A 19,893-nucleotide genomic window follows, 5' to 3' on the forward strand; every position below is an offset into this window, starting at 1 on the left:
CAATCACACTCTAAACTGCTAAAGCCATCTCTCCAGCCCAATGGCATTGAATTCTCGATTCTCCTGTTTCCAAGTGCTGGGATTACAGATGGATCAACTCTTCTCCACTCACTCACTCACTCACTCACTCATTCACTCACTCACTCACTCATTCATTCATCAAACATACTCCTGCACCTGCTGGGCACCAGGCCCTATTCTGGGTTCTTATCTTTAAGGTCTGAAAGACTAGTGAGCTTTTGGCTTGTTTTTGGTTTCGGCTTTTTGAGAGAAGTCTCCCTGTACACCCAAAAGAGGCCTGACTTTGAATTCGTACTATAGTTCAGGATAGCCCCCAAACTCTCAGCAAGTCTCCTGTGATGGTCTCCTTGGTTTTGGGGTGATAATATGTGTCCCCCTCCTACTGTGAACTCCTCCCTAGTTTGCCTCCCCCATGTGCCCCACTGGTTCAGGTTGGTGGGATCGCTGGGTTAACCCACTGAACGGCAGGACCTCCTCAGTTCCTGCACCGACCCTGACAAGGGCCTTTCAGATCCACAGCCAGTGAGTGAGTGTTAGAGAGAGGCTGAGATTGGACTCGTGGGGACATCTGAGGGCAATGAGATAACTGCAGAAGAGGAGGGGCTGGCTCTGGCTTTGAAAGAGAGAAGACTCCAGTGGCTGGAGCCCGACTGTCTGGTTTTGGTTTGAGAAGAATAAGCCAGATGGGGATGAGGTGGAGGAGGGGGAGCTGGCCCAAGGCTTAAAAATGGGGCAAGAGTGGGGGCCAAGCCAAGTCCTGAGCTAATCAGGAAGTCAGGAAAACAACTGGGCAGGGACTCTGGTGTCCCTGAGTCCTTTAAAGAGGCTGCTGACCTCTGAACCACCAGTCCCTATAAACCTGCAGGTGTGCCTGTGGCCCTCCCTGGAGGAAGGGTGGGTCTGGCTCACTGTCTGGAGGGTGGAGCAGACAGAGGGTCTCTTCCAGCATCCTGGAGGGATTAGGGCCAGGCTGCTAGGTGCTTATATTACCCAAGGATGTTCCAGCATCAGCAGACAGCTTGAAGTTTTCCTAGAGCTTGGCCACTTAGCCCTGGCCACCTTCAATATGGGAAGTGGGTGCCTGTGCCTTTAAATTCTCAGCAGGTTGAAATGGCTGATGACATCACTGGTTCCCGGGAGCTGAGGAGCTGGAGTCAGAACCCTAGGGAGCCAGGCTGCACTGCCGGGGGCTGCAGACATGGAGGGCCAGAGCAGCAGTGGTAGTGCCAGGCCAGGTACCAGAACTGGCCTGGGACCCTTGCCTGTGCCCCATGGGGTTTTGCAAGCTGGGGCACCCTCAAAGGTAAGAGCCCCCAAACCCTAGCTCCCATTCCTGATCCCTGGTCTCACACTCCCCCACCACACACACACACTCTGCGGGCACTCTGGTGCCCCTGGCTAAGTGGTTAAGAGACTGGTACTTTTCTGTGCCCACCAAGCAGGTGCTGGACAAAAAAGGTCACCCTGTAGGGGCAGTGGTGGGGTGCCCGTAGAGAAATAGAATCAGCCACGGCCCAGAGCCCCCCAGAAGCACTCTGGATGGTTGTCAGGGGACCCAGATATTCTCCAGCTTTGCTGTGTGACCTTGGGCAAGTTGCTGGTCCTCTCTGAGCCCATGCAAAATGAGGGGGTTTGTGTCTGAAGACTAGAATTGTGACATCTGTGATGTCTAAGTTGTGAGTGCTGGAGGCGGTATGGTGGTTGGGGGGAGGGGGCACACAGTGGGACACTTGGAGCCCAAGGGGAGTATCCAAACTGCAGCCTCAAAGAGTGAGTTCCAGGAGGAGGCAGAGTTTCAGGTTCTCTGAACCGAGAAGGACGCGGACAGAGACTGGGACGGAGCAGGATGGGGCCACCCTGGGGTGAATGCGGACCTTCTGTCCTCCCTGGCAAAGGACAGTTTTCCTGGCCTCTGGAGACTGAGAACATCATAGCGGTACTGACGAGGCAGGGGGCCTACTGTCCTTGTCCATCTGTCGGGTGTAAAGGGTCCCTACTTGCCTGTCCTCACAGGTGGGGAGAGGACAGGCAGGATAAGGGGGCACAGCCTGGGCATGGAGAGGCGAGAGGCGTGGCAGCAGACCACACTCCCTGGGATACCTGGCCAAGGGTGGACTCACTCTCCAGTACTCAGGGACTTCCAGGAAGTGCTAGGCTAAAGGTGACAGGCTGCTCACCCTGTGGTGGGGACCCTTCCCAGGGTCCCTTTGCCTGAAATCACAGAGCCAGGGTGGGAATGCATATGACAGGCTCAGCTGCCAGCTCTTCACACTGCACAGAGCACTGGGAAGGGATCAGCACAGGCAGGGCTGTGACCAAGGGGTCACCTAAGGGCTACTGGCACTGTGGAGGGAGGAAAAGGCACTCAGCAGGGTGGACCCTGTGTCCCCAAACCCACACGGACAGACTTGGAGTATCGTCAGCAACCCTCGGTAAGGGAAGCTGTAGTGGCTACAGTGGTAGCTGCCCTAGAAGCTGGTCAGGATAGAGGAAGACTGGGAGAGCCCTCAGATTCAGAAGCATGCTCTTCTTGGTCCATTCTGGGTCTCTCTCAGTCTTTTAAAGTTTAATATGGAAACATGGCTTTGTATCCCGTGTCTTCTGAGAGAGAAACTGACCTAGAGCAGAATGGGTTGGAGTGCAATAGCAGGGGAGAATTTCCTTGGAATGAGCCTCTGTTCTTAGCTGTATGGGTCTGCTGGGGTCTACGTGGGATCTGCTGTTCTTAGCTGTATGGGTCTGCCGGGGTCTCTATGGGATCTGCTGTTCTTAGCTATATGGGTCTGCTGGGATCTCCAAGGGATCCACTGTTCTTAGCTATATGGGTCTGCTGGGGTCTCTATGGGATCCGCTGTTCTTAGCTGTGTGGTTCTGCTGGGGTCTCCATGAGATCTGCTGTTCTTAGCTGTATGGGTCTGCCGGGGTCTCTATGGGATCTGCTGTTCTTGGCTATATGGGTCTGCTGGGGTCTCCATGGGATCCGCTGTGCTTGGCTGTATGGATCTGCCGGGGTCTCTATGGGATCCGCTGTGCTTGGCTGTATGGGTCTGCCGGGGTCTCCAAGGGATCCACTGTGCTTGGCTGTATGGGTCTGCCGGGGTCTCCATGGGATCCGCTGTGCTTGGCTGTATGGGTCTGCCGGGGTCTCCATGGGATCCGCTGTGCTTGGCTGTATGGGTCTGCCGGGGTCTCTATGGAAATGGAGACTCAAGCCCTTGGTAAAATTCACCCTGAGTCATTGATTTGTCCTCCACAAGGTGAACTCAAGTTTTCAGCTTTCAGCAAAGTACACAGGCCCAGTAACCTCGGAACCAAGGTTGGCTATGGCACCTGTGGGACCACGGGCAGCTGTGTTACCTCCCTCCGAGGGACCAAGGCCAGCTTTAGCATCTTCCCGACTTTCCACTCCTGGAGAACAGAAAAGACCTCCATCCCACCGCACCTCCAACCTGGCTTCAACATCTGTGGGCCAGCTGGTGGTGTCTGCCTCTGCAGGACCAAAGCCTCCAGCAGCCTCCTCAGTCTCCATCCTGGCTCCAAAGTCTTTAGGGCAGCTAGTAATATCGGCCTCTGCTGTGCCAAGGCCTCCTCCAGCTACCCTGGGGCCCATCCTTTCTCCAACTTCCAAGGACCAGAAGCAGTTATCACCCACTTCTGTGGGACCTAAGCCAGCTCTGGCAGCCTCAGGCCTGAGCCTGGCCCTGGCCTCTCAGGAGCAGCCCCTGCAATCACCCTCCAGTCCTTCCCCAGTGCCCAGTCCTACTCTGTCGCCCTCTCAGGGGCAGACCCTGGTTCCAGCACCTATGACATCGGCCCCAGCCCCAGCTTCTGAGAGACAGTTGCCAGCTAAACAAAAAGATGCCGTAGTACCCAGGCCCATTCCCCCTCCAGAGGGGTGTCTCCAGACTCCAGCTCAGGCAGCTGTTCTTGCCACCTCTCCACCAAGGGCCCAAGCTTCCTCAGACCCCCGACTTTCCCCCTCCTTCCGTGCCCGACCAGAGGCTCCACGCCACAGCCCCGAGGATCCAGTCCTACCGCCGCCACTACAGACCCTGCCCTTGGAAGTGAACCCAGGCCTTCCAGAGCCGGGCACCCGCTCCCCTGGACTTCTGTCCCCTACCTTTCGACCAGGAACTCATTCAAACCAGACTGTGCCCCCACCTCTGCCCAAGCCACCTCGGTCTCCCAGCCGCTCCCCTAGTCGTTCTCCCAACCGCTCTCCCTGTGCACCCCCAGCCCCTGAGACAGCTCTCCCAAGACCTGGCACCCAGAATGCAGTGCCTGGCAGGTCCCCGAGCCCTAACCCACAGGCACAAGAAAGCCCAGCCTCCACCACCACCTCACCATCTTCCTCTTGGTCAGCTCAGCCTACCTGCAAGAGTGACCCTGGATTCCGGTGAGGCATTTTCTCTCATGGAAAGTTACTGGGTCTTGAGAGCAGAGACGGGCCATTCTTCCAGGGGGGGGATGATGTATTTTCACTCAGTTCACCTCCCTAAGTATTTATCCTGGTGCGGGGCAGTGCTGCTGGGCCCACTTGGTTGCCCTAGAAGATATTGTATCTTCCTAGAGGACTTGCTTTTCCTTCAGTTTATCTCCCCAGGAAGGTAGCTAGGGATGCTAGGTCGACTCTGCGTCTTTTCTAAGGGCCCTTACATCTTTACCTGCCTCGTTTTAACTCCCCAGAGAGAGTCCCGTGAGAGAGGAAGGGAGGGTGGGGAAATGGTGCCCAGCAGTAAACTCCACCATGCCCCTGCCTCTAGGATCACTGTGGTTACATGGAACGTGGGGACTGCCATGCCCCCTGACGATGTCACATCTCTTCTTCACCTGGGCGGTGGCCATGACAGTGATGGTGCAGATATGATTGCCATAGGGTGAGGAGTCATGTGGGTGTGTCCCTTCCTAAGCATTTCGGCCTCCTGGACACCCACCCTTAGAAGGAATTTCTAAAACAGCCCCTCCAATCTGATGGTTGGTCCCTTCCCCCTTGCCTCCCAGGTTGCAAGAAGTCAATTCCATGATCAACAAGCGTCTCAAGGATGCGCTCTTCACCGACCAGTGGAGCGAGCTCTTCATGGATGCACTGGGGCCCTTCAACTTCGTGCTGGTGAGGACGCTAACACCCTGGTGGGAAGCAGGGATGCTTCCGGTTTCCTGCTCCCATCTCTAAGGGCTCTCTTCAGGGACTCTATGGCTGGGCCTTTGAATCCGAGAGAGGGGGGAGCAGGAAACAGAGGCAGAGGCTGGGGGAGAGCTGTATGTGGAGTGCCCCCAACAGGCCTCCCCCTGCAGGTGAGCACCGTGAGGATGCAGGGTGTCATCCTTCTGCTGTTTGCCAAGTACTACCACCTGCCCTTCCTGCGGGACGTGCAGACGGACTGTACACGGACTGGCCTGGGTGGCTACTGGGTGAGCATGGGAGCCGGCTTGAGTGTGGCCTGCGAGACTCCTGCCTCACACTTGCATCCCTCACCCTGAGGCGTACCCCAGCCCAAGCACCACCTATCGCTTGGCCCATTTCTTTAGACTGTGTCCCCTCTCTGCCCCTTCCCTGTACCATCGCGCTGTTTCTTTCCTTAGACCCCACCCCTAGCTCTGATGCCCAGCCCAGGCCAGGCCCATGACCTGTCAAACCTCGCCCCTAGGGTAACAAGGGCGGAGTAAGCGTGCGCCTAGCAGCCTTCGGGCATATGCTGTGCTTCTTAAACTGCCACTTGCCGGCGCACATGGACAAGGCAGAGCAGCGCAAGGATAACTTCCAGACTATCCTTAGCCTCCAGCAGTTCCAGGGACCGGGTGCACACGGCATCCTGGATCACGAGTAAGTGGGTTTGCAGAGTGTTGGCTGGATGGATGCGGAAAGGTGGGCCTATTGACTGTGAGGGACCCACTCATACTACCTGTAGGGAAATGGAGGCAGATAGCAGGTTGGTGGGAAGGGGTGGGTCCTGCAAGGTGGAACTTTGCTGACGGACACTTTCTTGCTGAGGGTCCTAACCTAATTTCTCTAGACCCTCTTACTCCTCCGTCTCCATTCCTGGGCTGACTGAAGGCTCTGGCAGGCCCCGCCCATTGGGACCTCAAAAGGTACCAGTGCTGTGGGGTTGGATAGGTGCCAGGAAGGACCTAGATTGAGCCTTCGCACCCCATGGACCCACTAATCCCCATTCCTACCCCGGAGCAGCCTCGTATTCTGGTTTGGGGACCTGAACTTCCGCATTGAGAGTTATGACCTACACTTTGTCAAGTTTGCCATAGACAGCAACCAGCTCCATCAGCTCTGGGAAAAGGATCAGGTAAGAACCCTATTCTCCCTCCTTCAACCCTGAACTCAACCAACAGCTCAGGTTTCTGCCCCCATCCTCATCTGCCCCATCCCATGTCTGAATGCTGCAAGGCCCAAGTTGTTTGTTTTCTGCTTTTCTGGACCCCACAGCTCAACATGGCCAAGAGCACTTGGCCCATCCTGAAAGGTTTCCAGGAAGGGCCCCTTAACTTTGCTCCCACCTTCAAGTTTGATGTGGGTACCAACAAATATGATACCAGGTAAGCCAAGAGATGGGGTGGGATGAGGGAAAGGGAGCCTGTGAGAATCAGGGCAGAAGATAAGCCTGGGACTGTGCTTTGACCCCAGCCCCACCCCAGCCCCTGAAACTCAAGTAACCTTTCCTACACAGTGCCAAGAAGCGGAAGCCAGCCTGGACAGACCGTATTCTGTGGAAGGTCAAGGCTCCAAGTGGAGGTCCCAGCCCCTCAGGACGAGAGAGTCACAGGCTCCAGGTGACCCAGCACAGCTACCGCAGCCACATGGAATACACTGTCAGTGACCACAAGCCCGTTGCTGCCCAGTTCATCCTGCAAGTGAGTCCTGGCCACATCCTCAGCTCGTGACATCCCTTGGCCCCTTGGCCCAACTGAGAATCCCCTATTATTTATTTTTTTTAGCCATCCTCTATCTATCTAGCAGTCTTTTTCATCTGTCCTTAACAACATCCATTCTTTCAAACCAAGAGGACATGGGGCTATAATCTCCATTTTCAGATAAGATCATGGCACCCTCCCTTGCCCAGGACCACACAGTAGTAAGAGGAAATGAAAGTATTTGCTGTTTGATTGCAGAGCTCGTATCTATAACTGACTTCCTTCTTCCAAGAAATGTTTAGGGCAACAAGTTAAAATTTGAATGTGGAAACAGGAGAATCAAGAGTTCAGGACCAGCCTTAGATACATAGAGAATTTGAGGCCAGTCTATGGTATATGAGACCCTGTCTCAAAAAACAAAAAAACAAACAAACAAACAAAAAAAAAAACAACCCACATGTATAATCAGAGCAGCAAAGTCAAAATGTGTGCTCAAAGCCCAGGTGATTTTCATTTATTGTTAATTTATTAAATGATCATCGTCTTATCATATGGCAGGCATTATGAAATGGGCAGTGATGAAGAAGAGAGAGAGGAAAAAAATGCAAAGTCAGGCTGTAGATACACCAGTTGGCAGACTACCTGCCTAGCATGTACAAGGCCCCCAGCTCTATCCCTGCACCAAACTCAGTGCCACGGTCTCCACATCTACAGATATACAGATAAAAATATTTTGAGGAAATATGTGTCCAGGGGGACTAGAGAGATGGCTCAGCTGTTAAGAGAATTTAACTGATCTTGCAGAGGACCCAGGTTCAGTTTCCAGCACACGAATAGGGCAGCTCTCAATCAATCACCTATAACTCGAGATCCAGGAGATCTGATGCCATTAGCTTGTGTGGACACCCCCACAGGGCACATACCCACCTTACCTCCCCATACAAACATGCACAAAATTTTAAAAGAATATTGTTTTAAAACATGTGCCTATATTGAATATATGTAGACTCTTGTCATTTTCCTTAAACAGTACGGAGTAACAACTACCTTCATATCATCTGCATTATATTGTACTGTATTCTATTATATTGTATGTTATGTAAGTGTAAGTAATCTAGGAAGAATTGAAAGTGCACAGAGGGCTGTACCAGGTACACGTACATGCTATAAACTGTTGTACAGAGGCACACCAGCATCCCTGGCTTTCAGTGTCTACCAGGGAAACCAAACACACTCAGACGCTCAGGGGGGACTTTATTGGGTTAGAGCTGCAGTTTCTAGTCGCCAAAGTGAAAGAGGGGAGCTCTAGACTCTTAGAAACTGGAAGATGATGTCATCTAACTCCATGATTGACTTTGGGGTAACCTCAGGCTCCTACTGAGATGGCTGTGAGCCTCAAGTCACATAAAGGTTCAGTGAAGGAAGCAAAACTGGATAGATTCCATGTTTCCTACCTGGAAACCTAAGCTGTGTTTTCTGGATTTCTTGGTCTGATAAGAAGGAGCCCTGCAGTCCAAAGAATGTTTCCCATGTTAACTTTGTCATGTGATCAGTCAGTGGGACTTAAGCCAATACTTCAACTGCAGATGGAGATTGGCCCAAGCCTGGTCTCACGTGAACTCTGGGACAGGGACAGGGTGGGAGCTTTTGCTATTGTCATTTTTAGATTGCTTCTTACTTTGTATTAGGCTTCTTCAAGCTCATGAGCTCCTACCTCAGATCCCCTAGTGTTAGGGTTACAGATATGTGCCACCTCACCCCAGCCCTTAGTCAGGGACCTCACCTTGAGACTCAGCACTTTTGCCACACTACCTGCTCCTTCCTGTGGTGGATGGGGGGGGGGAAGTTACCTGGGGCTTGAATTCAGCTCAGTGGTAGGGCATTTCCCTAACATGGGCAAGGCACCAGGTACAATCCCAGTGCTGCAAAAAGAACTAAAAGAAAATAACTTTTTGAAAAGTTAGCATAAATTGGGACTGGTGGCCTACACCTGTAATTCCAGGATTCAGGATACAGAAGCAGGTGGATCAAGAGTTCAAGGCCAGGAGCCAGGTATTGGTGGAGCACGCCTTTAAACCCAGCATTCGAGAGGCTGAGACAAGCAGATCTTTGAGTTCGAGGCCAGCCTGGTCTACAGAATGAATTCCAGGACAGGCTCCAAAGCTACACAGAGAAGCCCTGTCTTGAAAAATATTTTAAAAAAAGAAAAGAAAAAGAAAGAAAGAAGGAAAGAAAGAAAGAGTTCAAGGTTAGCCTGTGCGACACATAGTAAGATCTTGGATTAAACAACAATAAAAATTACCCATTGAGCCAAGCATGGTGGCAAATTTCTCTAATTACAGTATTTTGGAGGCTGGGGCAGAAGAATTTCAAGTCCAAGGCCAGTCTAAGCTATTCAGTGAGTTTCAGGAGTCCCTGGTGCACAGAGACTCTGTCTCAGAAACAAAGCCCAGAGTTACTACCACACACCTACTTTGTGTTAGGCTGTGCATGGACACTTAGCACGCACCATCCCTAATGTCTTAGGCCCTGGAAGGTTGGGAGAAACCGAGTCTATTTATTTACTTTATGCTCTTCGTTTATGTTATGTGTTTTGACTGTGTGTGTTTCTGTGAACTGGTACCTGTGGAGGCCAAAGGAGCCATTAGATCCTTTGAAACTAGATGGCTGTGAGCTGCCATGTGGGTGCTGGGAATTGAAGCCAGGTCCTCTGGAAGAACAGACAGTGTGCTCTTAAACACTGAGCCATCTACCTTTCCAGCCCCTTGCTTTAATAAATTTCATTCATTTATGTGCACAGGTGTGCACTCCCTGGAAGAGGTCAGAGGACAACTTTTGGGAGTTCGTGCTCTCTTCCCAAATGTGGATTCCAGGGATTAAACTCAAGTCAGACTGAGGACCAAGACTCCCACTGAGCCATCTCTCAGGCCTTGTGTTTTGATTGATTGGGAATTTCTTTGTTTCTTTGTTCTTGTCTTTTTAGAACAGAGTCCCTTGTAGTCTGGTCTGGCCTCCAACCAAGGACCATCCTAGGATCTGATCCTCCAGCCTCCACCTAAGAATTAGGGTTATAGACTCGGACCACCGTGCCTCTGCAGAGATTTTGACCTTGGAAAGCCTTGGCTCACATTTCAACCTGCCCTTCTGTTAGGAACCTGGGACAGGAAAGGAATGCACTGGTTTCTTCTGGAACAGCTAGGCTCTGAAGCTGAGGGAGGGAAACCTGAAACCAGATCAACAGGGACCAGACAAAGGCCTGGGGCTGGCACCACCTGAGCTGGCTCCTAGGGACACAGGTGGCCAGTCCTCTGGCTGCTGGCCACTGCAGAAACTCCACCTAGTCAGGTGACTCTCTGGTTGTCCTGGCTGGTCCCGGGGGGGGGGGGAAAACACTCATGTTTATACTTTGTCTTCCTGGACTGATGACAGGCAGTTATTAGTGGGCCCTTCATAGTAAGATTCAGATGGGGGAAACCGAGTTTGGAGTGACTAGGGTCTTGTCTGAGGTCACACAGCAGTTTGGTGACAGAGCTAGAAAACGCACTGAGGTCTGGGCTCTTGTTGGCTCCAGGGAACCACGCTTATCCTGGGATCTCAAATACCCCAGGGCTTTGTCTATCTCCCTTGCTAGCCTTTAGGTAGATTATTTAGTGAGCACCTAAGCAGTTTGAGGAAAATGTTACCAATTGCATTTCAGGGAAGGCAGGGAATCAGCAGTACAATCCCCGGTCTAAAACAAGAGCTTGAGCACTGGAGAGATGGCTCAGCGAATAAAAGCATTCACTGGCTGCTCTTCCAGAGGAACCAGATTCAACTCCCAGAACTCACATGGCAGCTCACAACCATCTGTAACTCCAGGTCCAGACACCAGACACACACAGTACACGGACACATATGCAAGCCAAAAAAACTCATACAGATAATTTTTTTTTTTTAGAAGTTAAAACTAGACAAGAGCCTCTGAGTTTATAGATCAGGCCCTGCCTTTCAGAAAAGACTAGGAAGTAACCCTCTGTCTAAGCCGGCAATGACTGAGCAGAGGCCAAATCTAAGACTGGCTGTCTTCAGAGCTCCGTTCTGCTCACTTCCTAAGAAAGCTAAGGGTAAAAGGAGGCCCGAAATGGAGGCAGGAACTTTGCTTGTTTGGGCTTGGTTTGGATTTTTACCAGGTTTTCGGAACAGTTTTTCACTATAAGCCCATTCTGGTCTAGAACTTGCTGTGTTACCCAGGTAGTCCTCAAATTATAAATCCTCCTGCCTCGGCCTCCAGTAAGACTGTTGTTACAAACACGGGTCACTACCCAAGAGCCCTAGGTAATGTGAGATGTTAAAGGGCATCTTCTGACATTGTCCCCTGTCCCTGCCTTGCTTGGGCAGTTTGCCTTCAGGGATGACGTGCCTTTGGTACGGCTGGAGGTAGCCGACGAGTGGGCCCGGCCAGAGCAAGCTGTGGTGCGGTACCGCATGGAAACAGTGTTCGCCCGGAGCTCCTGGGACTGGATTGGCTTGTACCGGGTGAGACGGGCAAGAGTCTGGGACTCTCAGGGAGGAGGGGCCTACCCCCACCCCAGTATCACTGGCTTGTCCTGTGTTTGACTCTCTGCTGGGAAGCTGCAGCATTAGGGTGTCCCAACCCTGGTTCCTCTTTGCCTAGGTGGGTTTCCGCCACTGCAAGGACTACGTGGCTTATGTCTGGGCCAAACACGAAGAAGTAGATGGAAATGTCTACCAGGTACTTAGAAGGAGAAGAGGGTTGGAAGAAGGTCCCCATCGCCCTGGGGACACAAGGGTTCTGCCTGGGGGAGGGGGTCCTGAGGCTACCCCTTGGCCCCAGCTTGGGCCTCTACCCCTGTGCCCACCAGGTGACCTTCAGTGAGGAATCACTGCCCAAGGGCCATGGAGACTTCATCCTGGGTTACTATAGCCACCACCACAGCATCCTTATTGGTGTCACTGAACCCTTTCAGGTAAACAGATCAGACCCTAGGGCCAAAGCGCATCAAGAAGTCCCAGTCAAATGTCCCATCTTCTGGGTTCTGCTCTGGGACTCCGAGACCAGTAGCCCTACCGCTCTGGGTCTGCCAACTTGGAGGGAGGAAGTGGGCAGGCTAGCAGGTGGGATTGCGGCAGTGGCTGGTGTCCTCTGCAGATCTCGCTGCCTACCTCAGAATCGGCCAGCAGCAGCACAGACAGCTCCGGCACCAGCTCGGAGGGTGAGGATGACAGCACTCTGGAGCTGCTCGCACCCAAGTCCCGCAGTCCCAGCCCTGGCAAGTCCAAGAGACACCGTAGCCGCAGCCCTGGCCTAGCCCGCTTCCCTAGTCTCGCTCTCCGCCCTTCATCCTGTGAACGCCGCCGTGGTGGCAGCCGGAGCCCCTCACCCCAGAGTCGCCAGCTGCCTCGGGTGGCCCCTGACAGGAGTCACAGTAGTGGCAGCCGAGGTAGTAGTGAGGAGGGGCCCTCTGGGCTCCCTGGCCCATGGGCCTTCCCACCTGCTGTGCCTCGAAGCCTGGGCCTGCTTCCAGCCCTGCGCCTGGAGACCGTAGACCCTGGTGGTGGAGGCTCCTGGAGACCTGACCGGGAGGCCCCTGACCCTAACAGCCTATCGCCCAGTCCCCAGGGCCGACTGGGCCTAGAGGAAGGGGGCTTGGGGCCCTGACGTGGGCAGAAGGGCCTGGACAGCCTCACTCTGCCTCTCTCTTCCACAAACCTGCCTGCCTCTCTCTTGCTGCTGCTCCAGCGGTCTGTCCACCACACCTGCCACTCTGTGTTGGCCAGGAGTGGCCATCTGGAGCTCCCCAAACTCAGTCCTGGCACCACCTAAACTGTGACAATCAGCAAAGCCTCGCCTGGGCCCCCATCTGGGATGAGGGGGAAAACTCTGGCAGGTGTTTCCATCTGGGAGGTCATCCATTAGGAATAAAACTCTCCAGCTTCGCTCCTGGCTCCTTCCTGACTTGTGAGAAGTTTGCAGATGAGGGTGGGAGGAGTTATAGATGTGAGGAGTGATAAAGCTAACATATATTAGGCACCAGCTGTATATGGAAACATGTCATCTCCTTTAATCTCCCATTTAATCTTAGACTCATTTCACAGATGGGCAAACTGAAGCCTCCAAGAGGACCCCTCAGGGTTTCAAGAGCAGATAGCAAAGCTCAGTCTGGCTATGCACTAGAAGAAGAGAATGTTTACTGGTTGTACATGTGTTTATTAATTCAGTTACTCCTCAGCAGCCCTGTGAAGTAGTTCATGTTTACGGCTCCCTTTTTCAGACTGGGGGTGTAACTTAGTTGATTGCATGCTTGCCTAGCAACCCTGAGTTGAAGGGTTGAAGCCCTGGGTTCCATTCCCAGTACCACATAAAACTTGGCGTGACGACTTACTCCTGTAATCCCAGTCCTTGGGGGTAGAGGAGAGTGGACCAGAAGTCCAAGGCTATACTCATGCACATAGCAGAAGCCAGCCTGGGCTACAGTTAAACCCTGGCTCAGACAAAAAACAAAACCAAAACAACAAACAAGTACAAAAAAAGAAACACCTCCTTTTTTCAGAGGAGGAAACGAAGGTCGAGCAGGAGGAAGGAGGTCCCTAACTCCGCAAGGGCACAGAAGAGATTTCAGTTTAGAGTTAGAGCAGAAAGATTAGCTCAGGCTAGGAAGGGCTATTAAAAGACGGGGGTCTCTGGTGAGGAGAGCAGGGAGCATGCTCCCCGTGCTGGGTTCAGATCTGGGTGTTTCCGCTGTATCCCTGTTTTCCCACCTGCAGCTCTAGGCCTCAGAGCCAGGTGCTGAGGCTCCCGGATGCAGGGCCCGGTACACGTCAGTTTTGCAGCAGGGACAGTCAGGTCCTACTTCTGGTACCTCTGCCATCAGTCACTCCCCGTTTCCACCTGTGCATGAAGTTTCCCGGCAAGGTCGAAACCCAAGGCTTCAGAAGGCACCTCCTCAATAGCACGCACAGGCACAGGGGGTTGTGTCACCAGCTGCAGGTCACCCAGTGCAGCAGATGTGGCCCAGCGTCTATCCTCCTATTGTCCCATCAAGCCCTCCTATTGTCCATGTGAGTCATGCTGCTCCTCGAAGAAGAGGCCGAGTCTCTCAGAACATAGCAAAGCCAGAAGGAGGTCCAGGCTGCTGCACCTGAGGTCATGAGCTCTGGAATGTCTTCTGTCCACCCACTCTCCAGATTGCACGGGTTAGTTGTAGACACTGGCTGTAGAATGACCGGGAGGTCCCTGAAGGCTCCAGAGGCTGTGCCACAGTCCCATCTGCACCTTTACCCCAGAAACGGAGTCGTTTCTGCTGAAGCCTCTGCAGGTGCCGCGCTGACACCTTGATGGCCCTGTGGTCTCTGGAGCAGCTGTGGGGAGAGCAAGGGTCAAAACCAGCAGAATTCCATCCTACAAGGCCCAGAGAGGAGCAGGTGTGAGGCCAGAGTCACCAGCAAGGCAGAGAGGGCATGGCTATACCCAGATGAGGCAGAATTAACCTAGGCTAGTAACCAGAGGCTTAGGTTCCATACGGAATGGTTGTAGAAACCTGAGCCAGTAATTGAGCCTCAGTTTCCCTATCTCTGTATCAAGCAGGTCTTGAGCTATGCTCAGCACATCTGCTATTTTCTTGTCTCCTGAAATCTTTTTGTTTGTTTGTTTGTTTGTTTGTGCATCCTAGACTGGCCTTAAAATTGCTGCCTAACCCGGCTGGGCCTCAGAGTACTTTATCCTGCCTCATCTTCCCAAGTCCTGGGACTCCAGGCACGTACCCCACACCTGCCTTTCCTATAGCATTCTACAGATGAGAAAGTGGTAGACAGTTGGCAAGCTACATCAGCTTGTCAAAGACAAACGAGGATTAAATCACAGAGCCCAGGCACATACATCCCCCCAGCCACCCCAGCCTGCTGCAAAGCTGGGCCCAGGGCAGCATGGAGTTCAGAGTCCCCGGACCCTTTTCCAGGCCCCTCGTCCCAGGCACACAACTGGTCTCTATATAGGCAAACCCAGCCCTTGGCGAAGACCCCCACTCCTCCTGGCTCTGCCATCACTCACCCTTTGCCTTCAGCACAGTCGATTTGGGGGGCCAGCTTGAAGCAGGTGGTTCCCAGGAGCTCCCAAACCTTGCTGGTGCTGGCAGGGGGGCTGTGGAGCCTCAGGGCGTGTGCCAGACTGAAGGTAGATGCAGGTTCAGGCCATGCCAGAGCCTTGCCAGGTACCCCTGCACAGTCCTGGCAGCAGGCAGCCCACCCCCAAGTCCACCCAGCAGGCCTCACCGGCGGGTGCAATTGCAATGGAAAAGAGGCGTTTGGGCACTGTTGAGAAGGTGGAACTTGGTTTCCTGGGGCTTGATCTGGTGTTTGCACTGGTCCAGGTGTTGAAGCCTTCGACAGACTCGGTGGGCACCTGGGGACAGATGTGGTCATTAAGAAAGCCTGGCCCACCAGGGAGCCCACCCGTGCCTGCCACCATTCAGGAGATACACCAGCACATATGCTTAGTTACATGGTCCTTTTTTGTCTCTGCCCCTATAGTCACAAAACGTCACTCACATAGAATGAACCACACCCCACACCCCTTGCCCAGTCACTGTTTGGAGATCCCAGATAAGGCTTCCTAGACATAAAGACTACAAAGATGAGTCTGAGTGGGGGGGGTGCTTCCGACAGGAAAGAGCATGCATCAAAGCCTAGCAGTGAGAGCTGGTTCTGAGGGCTTCAGTTGTTTCTTCTCGGCTTGAGCATGGAACCTGGGGCCATGCATGTTGTAGACAAATGCTTCGCCACCAGCTTCATCCAGCCGGGTACATCTCACCCTTGCAGTTGGCATTTGGGTACAGTCAGAGTTTATAGGGCTTAAGGGTTCTGAGTGCTGAGATTCCATTAGCTAATATTGGGAGAGGTGAGGGACTCAACAGGATGTGGTGTGGCCCCACTTTTAAAACATGGAACCCCCTGGCTATCCAGATGTGATGAGAAAAGTTGGGGTGCCTGGGAGGTGTTTAGAGCAAGAAAAGAAGTAATTCCTGCATTTGCACACAGAAGCAAGAACACCCACTCACCCCACCCCCTGAAAGTTTGGTTTTTAACTCACCTTGAAGTTTTGGGCCCTTGTGATAGCCTGGATGGGGGACTCCTGACTGAGCTCTGGGAACCACATCAGGCCTGGAGGCAACAGCAGGGGTCTGGAGGGTTGTGGTGGTGGTTGTGCTTTGGTGCTCTACTTGTGTCTGCTGTAGGCGCCTCTTCTGGGGGAGTTTGCTGGGAGCTGGACTCTGGGGGCTGGGTGAGGCAGGTGAGGTAGCTGCAGCCTCCCAGGAGGCATTATAGTAGGTCCTGGGCTGGAGGTGAGCGAGGGGCACTGAGCCATACGCCTTGCACCTGAAGGGAACAATTCAAGGCAATTGATGACCCAGATTCCTGTTCACAAAGGCCCCAGAGTCATCTCTACAGAGGCTAAATTTCTGCCAGTCCCATCTGCCATCCCACTGGGTTATGGGATAAACCCCAGAAGGGTCCAAACCCCTGACCCTGCCCAAAGGAAAGGACAAACTCTGCAATGCACGGTTTCTAGAGGACAGACAGACCTCCTTCCCTCCCTGGTCTTGGAGCCCAACTTGCCCTGCTGGCTATGCAAGGACTCAAGTGGGCAGCCACGCACCCACCCCACCAGTGCCACGCCCCACGCACCCGCCCCAACAGTGCACACCACACGAACCCCCCCCGCCAGTGCCACACCACACGTACCAGCCCCGCCAGTGCCACGCCACACGCACCCACCCCGCCAGTGCCACGCTCCACATACCCGCCCCACCAGTGCCACTCCACACAGGCCTCCTGCTCCTTCAGCACAAAGCATGGGATCTCCAGCACATTGAAGAAAGCCATGCCCATGATGTCAGAGATGGAGTCACGCTGGCTCCTCAGGCATTGCTGAAACCTGCCCCCAGAACCAGAATTCAGGTCCCGGGACCCCAGAGAGCCTCCTGGCACATTCTTCAGCCCACCCTATAGATGATCATTCATTTTCTGGGGCCTCAGTTTTGCCCATCTGCACTGAAGGTGGTCGGGAGAGGAAGGGGGCCCTGCTTCTGATCTTTAGAATACTCTGGATTTCTAGTGCTGATACCCAAGACTGGGTAACTCTGCTCTGCCCCCTGAGCCCCGGGCCCTCTCTGCCTGCTGCCAACCTGGCATCACAGTCGCAGTGAGAGATGGTGTGGAATCGGAAGTTTCGGATGCCATAGTTAAACTGCAAGGGTGAGATGGTTTGTGGGCATTGGTCGTGTTCCCTGCAGCAGAGGTCAGGGCCGTGGAACATACCTGCATGGAGAGAAGAGGGAACAGGCTAGAGCAGGGCCCTGGATACCGTGCACCAGTTATGCCGACCTGGCCATAGTAGTTAGAATTTGCCCAATTGTCATCCCAGCCCACGGTGGCCTCAGGACAGTTGGTCTCTGGATACACAACACCCATAGCGCCAACATATTCTGAGAAGACCATCCAGGCTCGCAACCTCCTTTGCCTCCCCCATGCCAGGAAGCTCACACTCCAGCATGTGGATGTGTCTTCCTCGGAAGTCACTAGAGCTGACTCACAGAGTTCTCAAGCTCACACCCAAATAAAGCTCCAAGTTATGAAGGTGTGTGTAATGGAATGACGGGCAGGAGGGGTGCAACATTTTCTCTGGTACCGCAAGGCTCTGGGTGGCCTACTCAGGTCAAGTTCCCCACCAGCTCCCCTTGCAGACACACACCAACAACCACAGCCCCAGCAATAGCATCCTTCATGGGTGTTCCCCAGGAGCTAAGCTCACAGCAGTCCTGAAGGGGAAGTGGCCCTTTATCTTATAGATAAGAAACTTGAAGCTACAAGAAGTGCCAGTTTGAATGTGCTGAGCGGCAATCTGAACCCAGATCTGAGGGGCTTTTTCCACTGAAGTACCTCATGGGTAGAGGCTGTTTAGAACAGCAGAAGTAGGATCCTCCCCAACCTGCCTCCTCCCTCAGAAGGTGATTCACAGGACTCTGGGTTTGAGTAAGACCCATCCATGACATCACTTATGTGTCCCATGAAGAACTACTCATGCTCACCCCCCATTTTACAGATTAAAAAAAAAAGTTGAGGTTCAAAGTACCTAAGTCACTTCTCTAAAGACAGCCCCCTCCCCACATACACACCCCCGTGGCTCACCCAGTTCTGAGGAGTTCTCTGCAGAGTTCCCAACTCCACACCACAGCGTGCCAGGAATGGTCCAGCCTCTCCTCCTTCTAACGTGCCCGCTGTCAGGTGCTCCACTCTGCCCTGAGGCTCGCTTCTCCCTGGCTCCTGTAGGGCTATCCTGAGACCCCTGACAGGCCTCCCACTGGCTCTGCAGGGTGGCCAGGGCTCTCTGCAGCTCAGGTCCAGGTGTGTGGGTGAAGGAGTGCCTCCAGGGCTCACGTGTACAGAGGACCCCGAAAGCTCTGATGAGCTCAGAGTCATCCTGCCTGATACATACCTTCAGCCTGTAGTGCGCATCCCAGAGGGCCTGGAATAGTGCCAGGCCTTGGGCATCTTTGCCCAAGAAGCTCAGAGAACCCAGAGGGTTACCAGGGATGGGCTTGGCCAAGTAGCAGGAGGTACTGTCCCAGTGAAGGGTAAGGGAGCCCCCTGGAGCAACCCCTAGAAAAGCCAGCATCCCCAGAAGGACCCCCTGAACCCCCATTCTGTCCTAGGCCAGCCTGCTCAGACAAAGCCCCCTGGATGCTTGCCTTTGGCTACCCACGAGGCAGCTGCTGAGTCTGGATCAGAAGGGATGTCAGCAGGCCCTGGGTGTCAGTCGGACCAATGAATGGAGCTGAAGGAGGAGGAGAAAGGCAGGAGCATGGGGTGATCTTGGGCTTGTAACCGAATCCACCGGCTGGGCAGGCTTCTGATTGGCTGAGAAGTGCATTGCTGGGTCCACGCCTCCACTCTCCCTGCCCTCAGTGCTGTCCAGTCACCTGCCCCAGGCCAGCCTGTAAAGATGCGACTGTGGGAGCCAAAGCCTTGGGCTGTGAGGGTGGGGGGTGGAGGAAAGAAGCCAAGGAGGAGCTGTGTATCCTGTGGAGTAAGAAGAGAGTGCAGGGACCCCCAAAACCTGTCGTTGTCCTCCTAACCCAGTTGTGGCTGCCGCACCCAAGTCTACAAAATTGGCAAGAGGCCATGTACCTCACTCATCCAGGGCGGGTAAAAGAGGTGAGGACAGGCTGGGACTCTGGGGCCCACCCTGGGAGTTCCCAAGTCTTTCTGGGTCCTGGCTCTCAAAAAGACTGTTAGTATACTCCAAAGAAAGTGCCCAGACCCCTGGGACCCCTGAGACCTCCAGGACCCCTGGGACTTTAAGCACACATCTGGTCCAACACCTGATAGTGGGGATCCACAGCCAGAGGAAGACCTGAAAACAACGTGGAGCAGAGATGGCACTGGGGGATTAGAGAAACAGGGTCCCCTGGATAAGCAGAAAATGGCTCAGAAGGCCAGGTCTGCATGCCTTTAATTCTAGGAGCATGGTCACCTGAGGACTCAGAAGGTATCATATGTCCCCCAGGAGACACGGGACTCTCTATTAGGGACAGGGTTATACTCAGCATTGTTTCTTTTGTCCCCAAGCTGATGTGTCATTCAGCTTCCAACCATCTGGGGAAGCTGGCACTTACACCCATTATATAGATGAAGAAACTGAACTCAGCTGGATGTAGTGGCACACACCTTTAATCCCAGCCCTTGAGAGGCAGAGGTAGGTGGATCTCTGAGTTTGGGGCCTGCCTGGTCTACATAGTAAATTCCGGGACAGCCAGCACCACATAGAGAGACCCTGTATCGAAAAACTAAAAAGAAAGGAAGGAAGGAAGGAAGGAACCGAAACTCCATAAGGATGATAAATTTTTTTAAATTTCAAATTGCTTTCAGGCCCCACGAAGCAGGGAATCAGGGTCGGCCTAGCTCAGCCCCTCTCCAGTCCCCTTCCTATCCCTCCAGGAATCAAATCCCAGC

General features: G+C 53.5%; 2 protein-coding genes across 3 annotated transcripts; one reads left to right on the forward strand and one right to left on the reverse strand.

Annotated features, from left to right (window-relative positions):
- The first annotated feature begins 937 nt into the window (after positions 1-937).
- On the forward strand, positions 938-12,822 carry LOC121459875 (phosphatidylinositol 4,5-bisphosphate 5-phosphatase A-like). Of its 2 annotated transcripts, none has more exons than XR_005975991.1 (13): positions 938-1,324; positions 3,279-4,417; positions 4,785-4,898; positions 5,023-5,131; positions 5,317-5,433; positions 5,670-5,845; positions 6,209-6,320; positions 6,461-6,570; positions 6,702-6,885; positions 11,263-11,400; positions 11,540-11,617; positions 11,720-11,852; positions 12,035-12,175. XR_005975991.1 is itself a non-coding variant. In XM_041669956.1 (13 exons), exons 1-13 carry the CDS (start codon positions 1,220-1,222, stop codon positions 12,542-12,544), a joined length of 2,997 nt encoding a protein of 998 aa, XP_041525890.1. In that variant the 5' UTR covers positions 940-1,219; the 3' UTR covers positions 12,545-12,822. The 2 variants fall into 2 exon arrangements, 1 of the variants encoding a protein (XP_041525890.1); XM_041669956.1 differs by having other exon boundaries at positions 940-1,324; positions 11,748-11,852; positions 12,035-12,822.
- Positions 12,823-13,078: 256 nt separating this feature from the next.
- On the reverse strand, positions 13,079-18,583 carry LOC121459794 (group 3 secretory phospholipase A2-like). The gene is made up of 7 exons (XM_041669801.1): positions 18,070-18,583; positions 17,067-17,199; positions 16,682-16,816; positions 15,971-16,257; positions 15,154-15,283; positions 14,933-15,049; positions 13,079-14,244 (listed from the first exon to the last, which is right to left on the reverse strand). The coding sequence occupies exons 1-7, from the start codon at positions 18,581-18,583 to the stop codon at positions 14,031-14,033; spliced, it is 1,530 nt and encodes a 509-aa protein (XP_041525735.1). The 3' UTR covers positions 13,079-14,030.
- Positions 18,584-19,893: the final 1,310 nt, after the last annotated feature.

The sequence above is a fragment of the Microtus oregoni genome, unplaced genomic scaffold (genome assembly GCF_018167655.1).
Source record: "Microtus oregoni isolate MIOR12 unplaced genomic scaffold, Mior012 000019F_ref0000042, whole genome shotgun sequence".
In the NCBI taxonomy this organism is placed as follows: domain Eukaryota; kingdom Metazoa; phylum Chordata; class Mammalia; order Rodentia; family Cricetidae; genus Microtus; species Microtus oregoni.